Genomic DNA, 9,876 nt, shown 5'->3' on the forward strand with positions numbered 1-9,876 from the left:
ACCTGAAAAAATAGTATTTATAAATTTTTTGGTAATGCTTCATACAACTAAAATAATCCGTTATCATATTTGAAGTGAATTTTAAAATAGTATTTTTTTTAATATATAAAATGATGTAATTTGTTTAAAATTTATATTTCATTTTTGTTTAAAATACCTTATTTTAATATTTTTCATATCTACAGAAGCACATTTAGTTGTTGCTGTAGTATGAAGAAAAAAATTTAATTTTTTTATGAAAAATGCATAAGAAAACAATGGCCCCCATAGATCCGCCACTCTATATGGCATTGTTGTCAAAGAAAGTATTTGGACGTGTGGTCTTTTGAATAGTTTTGAATTGAGTCAAGAGGTTATTGTACATTGTGATAGTCAAAGTATTACTCACTTGACTAAGAATCCAATCTATCATAAAACCACTGAGCACATTGTTGTCGGACTTTATTTTATCCAAAAAAAGTATTAATATTGGAGTTGTTATTTAGAAGATAGCTATAACTGAGAATCCTCAAACATGATGACCAAATCACTACCAATTAGCAAATTTAAAAATTGTTTAAACTTGGTCAATGTTCGGAGAAGATGAAGACTATTGCAAAATGCAAGCCAAAGTGGAGATCGTTAAAACCGTGTGTGTGGCTTGTCTTTTTGCAATAAAAGTCAACATTATTGGCTAGTAAAATAAAAGGAAAAAACGGTGCAAATAGCCACTGAATTGAAGAAGAAAAAGTTGGCACTACAGCTGTTTTCAATTTTTTTTCTATCAATAGAACCCTTCATATATAAAGCATTGTTCCTCCTCCAAAATAGAAGCAATTTATAGTTTCTGCGAAATAAATTCTCAGTAAGATCATGGTGAGTTAAAGAAAACAAACTACATGAGTCAGAAGGATTTATAGATTCAGAGAAGAACGATCATGTTTATTTGTTGAAAAAGTTATTATATGACTTAAAGTAATTTCCTAAGCAATGGAACAAGAATTTTGATGCTTTTATGATTATTGTTGGTTATAACAGAAAATCAATATGATAATTGTATCTACTCTAAAGAATTTTTAGATGGTTCGCAAATTTATCTGCTATTGTATGTTGATGATATGCTAATTGCAATGATAAAGTTGAAATTAGAGTGTTATGAGGAGTAAATACTGGATTTTAGGTAGATTTTTTAGTATCCATTAGTTACTACAAATTGTAATAAAAGAGTATTCTACTATGATCATACTATTTTATAGTTAGGATTGAATATAGTGAATATTTTTCGGAGTTTGGCCCATAGGTTTTCTCCGATAATTTTAAAGTTTTTGCACGTTAAATTGAGAATGTTATTCGATTGGTGACATAGTATGTATTTGCTTATTGTATTTTCTGATGATAGTCTAAATCAATTTTGGTGCGCTCATGCTCATGCTAATAATGTTTAATAAGCTAGGCGGGTGTGTGACTCTAATTATCCCTAACAAACAATACCTATGACTCTTCCAATAAAAATAACAATCTCTTTTAATTGTGTTGCTCATAAGTGAGTTGGCAGAACTTAATCAAAGTAGCAAGGATACTGGACGACAAGTTTTTGCTGGTACTGAGGTAAAACCTGCTATAGTGTACCCTCCTGTGGTTACAGCACAATGGGAGGAACAGGTACTTAGTAATGAAATCACCATCGAATTCTTTTTTTTTTTCTTGATTATATATATCATTAAGCAATGATCATTACGGTTGTTTCAGATAAGACGTCTTTATCTAGTATTGACTGTGAGGGAATCTGCCAATGAGGTTCCAACAAATGGTGAAGTACGGAGAAGGATTGCATTCTTTTCCAATTCATTGTTCATGGAGATGCCACGTGCTCCACCTGTTCGTGAAATGCTCTCATTCAGGTCTGGTGCAGTTTCCTTAATATTTGGCCACAGAGATATATGTCCATCTTATCTTAGTAGGGATTAGAAATTGCACCCGCTGATCACCAATAAAAAAGGGGATTAGAAATTGCAGGAAAATGATGCTCTTATTATGCACACAAAACTACGCAAATTGAATGTCAACATCCTCACATCTAAGCCATGTCTATCCATGTCATATGATGTTTTCCTTTAACTGTGATGACTTCAAATATTGAAGGATTATCAGATATCTCAAATATCGGGCATAAAATCATTTAAGTTATGTGATATTCTATTTTTCAAGGAGCTGCTATTGATGCATAAAATTCAAATGTGAGCACTCTAAGGCTGTCTTGTGCTTATGGAGCTCTTTTTCTTCTTTCCAGTGTCCTAACGCCATACTATAGTGAAGAGACTGTATTTTCTAAGAATGACCTTGAGATTGAGAATGAAGATGGCGTGTCAATCATATATTACCTGCAAAAGATCTTCCCTGGTTTGTGATAATTCACAATATAGCTTTGTTTGTATTCATTCCATTTTCCTTTTTTAGGGTACATACTGTATTTTAATATAAGTGAGGTGGATAACCTTCAGTTCTCACTTTAAAAACAAACCCCACTATAGAGGGTCTTTATCCATTTTGATAATTTAGTAATTTTGCCAGATGAGTGGAATAACTTCATGGAGCGACTTGAGTGTAAGAAAGATAGTGAGGTATGGGAGAAAGATGAGAATGTATTGCAGTTACGTCACTGGGCGTCGTTGAGAGGACAAACTCTTAGTAGGACAGGTACATGATGATGACTCCCCTTCCCCGCCTCTCATGCTGGATTTCATCCACTAATATTTTTCACTTATATAGTTAGGGGAATGATGTACTACCGGCGGGCTATAAAGCTCCAGGCATTTCTTGATATGGCTAACGAACAAGGTGATATTAAGCCTTTTTTTCAAAATTTCCTCACTTATGTGTAATCCGCTAGAAAGAAAATGTAGTAGTTATCTCCCCAAGATGATTTCATGATTTTTTCTGTCACGTGGGCAGAAATACTCGATGGCTATAAAGCTATTGCAGTTCCATCTGAGCAAGATAAAAAGAGTCATAAATCTCTATATGGCAATTTAGAGGCCATGGCTGACATGAAATTCACATACGTTGCTACCTGTCAAAACTATGGGAATCAGAAGCGCAGTGGAGACCGTCGTGCAACAGATATCCTGAATTTGATGGTTAAGTATGTTCTCCTATCAATAAATTAACTTGTGTTTCCTAAATCCAGTGTACATTTAGCTTTAATTTCCCAAATCCACTTGGCTTAATAACCTAATGTGTGCTTGCTTCTTCATTTGTAGCAATCCATCGCTTCGTGTAGCATATATTGACGAAGTTGAAGAAAGAGAGGGTGATAAAGTACAGAAAGTTTATTATTCTGTACTGATCAAAACTGTAGACAATCTTGACCAAGTAAGAGCATCTTGATACAAAAAAAAAAAAAGTATTGTTAATTACTGGTGGTTACTTTAGAATTGATTATTTCTGTATCTTCTCCGAAGGAAATATTTCGTATTAAACTTCCTGGTCCGGCAAAGTTAGGAGAAGGAAAGCCTGAAAACCAAAATCATGCAGTTATTTTTACCAGGGGAGAAGCTCTTCAGACTATTGACATGAACCAGGTAAAACATTATACATTTTTTTGAAACTCGTTTACGGTTATTTGGGGCATTTTAAACCAGGGCATTTGAAAATCTACTCTAGGATAACTACTTAGAAGAAGCTCTGAAGATGCGTAACCTTCTGGAAGAATTTCATGAGGATCATGGAGTGCACCCACCTAGCATTTTAGGTGTACGTGAACATATCTTTACTGGCAGGTGATGAATGTTCTACTTTGAGCTAATACATTGCCATCTTCAGATCCATCTTACTTAATTTCATGACCTGTTACAGTGTCTCCTCCTTGGCCTGGTTTATGTCAAATCAAGAAACTAGCTTTGTCACTATTGGTCAGAGAGTTCTTGCAAGACCCCTGAAGTAAGTTTTTATTTCTCCCCCCCCCCAAGTGATTACATTATGTTTATGACAGGACAAATTGGTGATGTGTAATCCATGTCACGTACTCCATTATAGTAGGAGAATGCTTGGTTGATGTAGTAGCAGTTATTAACTTAACTGTTTAAAGTGCTTGTTTTTCCTGTGAGATAACTAAGCACCTCCTCACAAGCACATGACTATTACTGCTTCACAAATTTAGGCAACATTTTAACTGAAATCAACTCTAAATTTAAAGCATTTAAAATTAATTTATCCAGTTAACTTATTCAAAGTATAGTTATTTTATCTTACTGATGAACTTTGTGCTTCCTCCCTATGTCTTGTTTGATTTCTTGTTTAAATGACATCTCCTGTGCTATTTGAACATTTGGAGACAATAATCATCAATATCTTCTACATTGTTGCAAGCAAAGAAGGAATTTGGGGGTGGAAAAAGGGGAATACATGTAATACAGAATACACATCATCCAGCTTATGATTTAGTTTTTCGATTGTAGGGTTCGGTTCCACTATGGTCATCCTGATGTTTTTGATAGAATTTTCCATTTCACCCGTGGAGGATTCAGCAAGGCTTCTCGTGGCATCAATTTAAGTGAGGATATATTTGCTGGTAATGCTTTTGAAACATCTTTTTAGCAATGACTTATCTTTGTTTCTTTCTTCTTATTCTATTTTATCTTTTAGCTGGTATGTATTTGATATTTCTTTATTGGCCTTGTATCGTATGGCTTTGTCTATGTAGGATTCAACTCAACACTAAGACGTGGAAACGTTACTCATCATGAATATATCCAAGTTGGAAAGGGTAGAGATGTTGGCCTCAATCAAATTTCTCTTTTTGAAGCTAAAGTGGCCTGTGGTAATGGAGAGCAGACACTAAGCAGGGATATATACCGGCTGGGGCATCGATTTGATTTTTTCCGAATGCTATCATTCTATTTTACAACTGTCGGATTTTATGTCAGCTCTATGGTAATGCTTAATGCTTTGCTTTAGGATTAATCAGAAAATTATCAAACATCTTTCATATAAAATAAGTCCAACTAATTTAAATAGATTATGGAAAATATACTTCTGCTCACTTGCCTATATAATTTTCAGTTTTACACACCCTAAATCTTATCCTTTTTGCTTAATTAGCTAAACCTGCATCTAGCACTAACGTTTTCTTCTGGTAATCACAGGCAGTGTCCCTTACAGTTTATGCTTTCTTATATGGAAAACTCTATCTGTCATTGAGTGGATTTGAAAATGCAATAGTTAAACTGGCAAAGAGAAGGGGCGACGATCCACTAAAGGCAGCAATGGCTTCACAAAGTCTTGTTCAGATAGGCCTTCTAATGACTCTGCCCATGGTCATGGAAATAGGACTAGAAAGAGGGTTCAGAACTGCTATAGGTGACCTCATAATAATGCAGCTGCAGCTAGCACCCGTTTTTTTCACTTTCTCACTAGGATCGAAGATGCACTACTTTGGGCGCACTCTGTTGCATGGAGGGGCAAAGTACAGAGCAACTGGGCGTGGTTTTGTAGTTCGTCATGAGAGGTTCGCAGAGAATTACAGGATGTACTCTAGGAGCCACTTTGTAAAAGGGTTAGAGCTTGCTGTATTGCTTATATGTTATAAGCTTTATGGATCAGCAGCTCCTGATTCAACTGCATATCTTCTTCTCTCAGGGTCAATGTGGTTTTTGGTTTGTTCTTGGTTGTTTAGTCCTTTCCTTTTCAATCCATCAGGATTTGAGTGGCAGAAGATAGTTGAGGACTGGGATGACTGGACAAAATGGATGAATAGTGGAGGTGGTATTGGTGTTCCTGCTACCAAGAGCTGGGAATCATGGTGGAATGAGGAACAAGAGCATTTGCAGTTCACTGGATTATTGGGGAGGACTTCGGAGGTGATTCTTGCCCTGCGTTTCTTTGTCTATCAGTATGGAATTGTGTATCATCTAAATATAGCTAGAGGTGACAAAAGCATCATGGTAATTTTGCTTTCCAATTCAATTTTATTTTACATTTTCATGTCAAACTCTTAGCATCTGGACCTCAGGGCTTAACTGCTTTAACATCTATCTGCATGTTGGACCAAGAAACTCCTTGGTTATAGGTGAATTTAGTCTTTTATCGAATAACACCCTCCCTGTTTACCCAATATAAATAAATAAATAACTCCCTCCCCGGGGAACAAAGCAGAAAATGGAAAAGAAATACTAAACACAAACACAAGGATACATATAAAGGAGATCTTTCTAACGTTCATTTCTCTCCAGGTTTATGGTCTGTCCTGGCTAGTCATAGTAGCTGTTATGATCATTTTGAAGGTTGGTATTTATTGAAATATATGAGAGTTCATTATGAGTTAGTAGAGCATTTTCTATCACTGCTTTAAAAAATTAATATTTTCACTATTAGTGAACAGCTTGATAATTATCTTTAGTAATTAACCAGTGGCTTACTGGCATCTGAAATTGCAGATTGTGTCTATGGGTAGAAAGAAGTTCAGTGCTGATTTTCAGCTGATGTTTCGTCTCCTCAAAGTGCTTTTGTTCATTGGAAGCATTGTTGCTCTAGTCTTGATGTTTAATCTACTTAGTCTCACAGTTCAAGACATTCTTAGGAGCCTCCTAGCTTTTTTACCAACAGGATGGGCACTTATACAGGTGATTTGTTTTTAGTGGTCATTGCCTCTTGCTTTGTCTGCTCATGCTGAAAACATATTTGATTGCCTCAAAGTTATTTCTGTTTATATTAAATCCCAAAACCATCTAAGCTGACTTGATTAATTCATGCAATCAGAGAAGATTCTCTCGTGATTTATGTTGATGTTATCTTTATATGAGCAGATATCTCAAGCATGTAGGCCATTGGTGAAGGCAATTGGAATGTGGGGGTCCGTCAAAGCTTTATCAAGAGGATATGAATACGTGATGGGATTGCTTATCTTTGGACCAGTGGCCATACTAGCTTGGTTCCCGTTTGTTTCAGAATTCCAAACTCGGCTGCTATTCAATCAAGCGTTCAGCCGAGGACTTCAAATCCAGCGTATTCTGGCTGGTGGAAAGAAGCATAAATAATCCCTTGTAACATACACAGGATAATGCCAAACAATACCAAAGACGACGGTACCATATCTCAGGTACCAGAGCAAGGTTTAGGCAATTATAACAGCAGATTTCAATATTGACATTGTACAGTAGAATAATTCCTAATGTAAGCAGTTAGCAGTTAGATTTAAGCTTTTAGGCAGCAGTGTTATTATGTTGTATTGTTGTTGTACCAACAAAGTGCAGTGGCATATATAATTTTTCGATATGATAGAGTCTCAAGTTCAACTCGGCCCAAGTAGTTTCGAATTTTCGATGCATTTTTTCTTCATCTTCCTGAGCTAATAATGCCTGTTTTCTAACCCCACGCAAGTCCTTTTATCATACCAATTAACACGCTTACCCACATATATGATCTATTTCTGTTACATCTCTATTATATAATTAATCTTATACCAATTGTTTCGTTCAATGATACTTCTTTCGACTTATAGCTCGGACACACGCTTTCTCGGCAGGTCTCTTCTAACTCGGAAGGTGTTCCTCGGAATTCGGCCGACCTTGGCGTGGAACCTGCAAAAGAGACTTCAACGCTTAAGTTAATAAATTTCTTAAGAATATAAGGAGTTTAAAAAATAAATTCTGTATATTGATTTTGTGATAGCTCAATCTCAGTGGTATTGACTGACTTCCCTTTGAGGTTGTCGTTGTCAATATAGACCTGAGTGAGCTGAGTTTTGCAACGGTCCGAGAAAATAATGCTCGGGCTTTTTAGGTTAGTTTTCCTTATCTTCGGTTACGTTATTTAATGGTGCGGGAATCTCAGCTTTGAATATTCTATTGAGGTTTCTTCGGTTGTGCGCAGTACTCGGTCGATGATTCTGTAGCCGAGGTTATCAGTATGGTACACAGCCCCCAAGCTTATCCTGTAAAACAGGTTGAGCTTCTTTTTCCTCGGCTGCAGAAGTTTGCGCATGAAGATGCATTGTGTGTGGGCTCCCAAGTTCAACATTTTTTTTGGGCTTGTGTTATGGGCTAGCGTTTGGTTTCAATTTTTGTTTTTTGTTGCCTCGTTTTCGCTAGTTGTGGAAGAACGTGCGAGTGTTGGGAGTTGAAGAGTGTCTTAGTAACTTCTCTGTTCTCTTGCACCTTATCTCTTTGTCTTCTATTGAAGTAATAGCGATGAGTAAAAAAGGTTAGTACACTTTTTCACTTTCACTGCTATACTTTTGCTTTACCTTTTCTTGTCGTGTTATGATGGGTAGAAAGGAAAAGATCTTGGTGGATAAGGATGATTCGTATGGTTGGGTTGACAGTGATGTGAAGAGTCGTGCCTCGATTTTTAGTACGGTTGAACTTGTTTCCCAATTAAACGATTGTAGATGGGTCAAAAATGGAGAGCAACTAGGAATAAGGATTTTGTCTTGTGGTGAGGATGATAGAGCTTGTGAACGTAGGTCTGACTGGTCGTACTTCTATATTTATACTTGCATGTTGACCAAACTAGGTGTGAGGTTTCCATTTTCTGACTTTGAGTGTGGTGTGTTGTCCCAATTGAACTGTGCTCCTACACAGTTACATCCAAACTCTTGGGCTTTTGTCCGAGCTTTTGAGTGTCTTATGGAGTATCTTGAGTGCTACCCGTCGTTAGGCTTATTTTTTTCTTTGTTCCAGGCCAAGGGTGTGTGGAGAGGGGGGTGGGTGAATTTGAGCAATCACCCAGGTCGTAGCATTTTTAGTTTGTATAAGCAGTCTTTTAAATACTTCAAAGAGATGTTTGTCAAAGTGCAGATTGAGGAGGAGTTCTACCCTTTCTTTTTAGACTCTTTGATGGATGAGAGATTCCCTGTGTACTGGTCTCCTGAACCTAAACAAATTCTTGATTGCGAGGATAGGGTGAAGAGTGAGGATTACATTCTGGATTTTCTAATTTCTGTGATATCTTCGTCTGAATTGTTGTCAATATCTAGTCTTTTGAAACTGGAAGGAGATAAAGAGGCCATTGAGGAGTATTTAGGTAACCTAGGGTGGTATTATGGTTTTTGTGATTTTATTGTATTAATTTGTTGTTGGTGATGGTGTATTTTCCTTTGTTTCAGGTGAAAGGGCTTCCACTCTTACTACGGCGAATCTGAAAGTGTTTGTGTCTAAAGATAAGAAGAAAGAAAAGGAGGGTTCGTCAACTAATGTTAAAGAGAGTGAGATTGTTGCGGGTCGTTCAGCTGCTGATGATAGTCTGAAAAGGAAAAGTGATGACGAGTCCTCAAGGGTTGTTGACCTTACTGGTGTGAATGAGAATACTGGGATGTTCATTGTTGAAGAAATTAACTCGGCACATAAGAGCCAGGTTGTTCTTCATGGGTACAAGGATGGTCCGGAGCGTTCTTTGTGGTCTGCTGATTATCCTTTAATGGCTGTCGCCGATGAGTTTGCGCAGATTGATGCTGATGTGAAGATAATTCACGAAGCTGGGAAGACTGCGGTGGCCCGGTATCTTCAGGTGAGTATATATGTAGTTTATTGTTACGTTCCTTTTTTGTGGTTGCTGAATTTGTTCTCTTTTTTGTCAGGTTATTGGGGCTCAATTGATGTCTATTAGGAGGACTTCTGAGTTGGATGCTATCCTTGAAGGTGAGAATCTAGCTGCTTTGAAGAAGTTGAAGGTTTCTTTGCAAGAAAAAGATGAGAAGATGGTTAAATTAAAAGATGAGGTGAAGAGTTTGAAGGAGAAGTTGAAGGAATCGGATACCGAGCTTAATAAAGTGAGGGAAGATTTAAGTTTAAGAGCTGCTGAGAATGAGAAGTTGAATGTGAAAATTCTCGAGCTTGAGGAGGAGGTCTTGGCTGCTTTCACCATGGGCTTTGATCGGGCTATTAACCAGATCGGTGCTGT

The 9,876-nt window shown here is 36.9% G+C and overlaps 1 protein-coding gene across 1 annotated transcript in view; it reads left to right on the forward strand.

Annotated features, from left to right (window-relative positions):
- Positions 1-7,281, forward strand: part of LOC107630991 (callose synthase 5-like) — a 29,655-nt gene extending 22,374 nt beyond the window's left edge. Inside the window, exons 28-43 of the mRNA XM_021119297.1 lie at positions 1,524-1,641; positions 1,729-1,880; positions 2,270-2,379; positions 2,551-2,676; positions 2,749-2,817; positions 2,932-3,121; positions 3,240-3,351; positions 3,441-3,560; positions 3,643-3,758; positions 3,835-3,918; positions 4,437-4,549; positions 4,682-4,911; positions 5,124-5,921; positions 6,210-6,260; positions 6,414-6,599; positions 6,783-7,281. Coding sequence (XP_020974956.1) covers positions 1,524-1,641; positions 1,729-1,880; positions 2,270-2,379; positions 2,551-2,676; positions 2,749-2,817; positions 2,932-3,121; positions 3,240-3,351; positions 3,441-3,560; positions 3,643-3,758; positions 3,835-3,918; positions 4,437-4,549; positions 4,682-4,911; positions 5,124-5,921; positions 6,210-6,260; positions 6,414-6,599; positions 6,783-7,013 — 2,806 coding nt within the window. The 3' untranslated portion in view covers positions 7,014-7,281. The remainder of the gene's footprint in view (positions 1-1,523; positions 1,642-1,728; positions 1,881-2,269; positions 2,380-2,550; positions 2,677-2,748; positions 2,818-2,931; positions 3,122-3,239; positions 3,352-3,440; positions 3,561-3,642; positions 3,759-3,834; positions 3,919-4,436; positions 4,550-4,681; positions 4,912-5,123; positions 5,922-6,209; positions 6,261-6,413; positions 6,600-6,782) is intronic.

Source organism: Arachis ipaensis, chromosome B03 (assembly GCF_000816755.2).
Source record: "Arachis ipaensis cultivar K30076 chromosome B03, Araip1.1, whole genome shotgun sequence".
Taxonomy (NCBI): domain Eukaryota; kingdom Viridiplantae; phylum Streptophyta; class Magnoliopsida; order Fabales; family Fabaceae; genus Arachis; species Arachis ipaensis.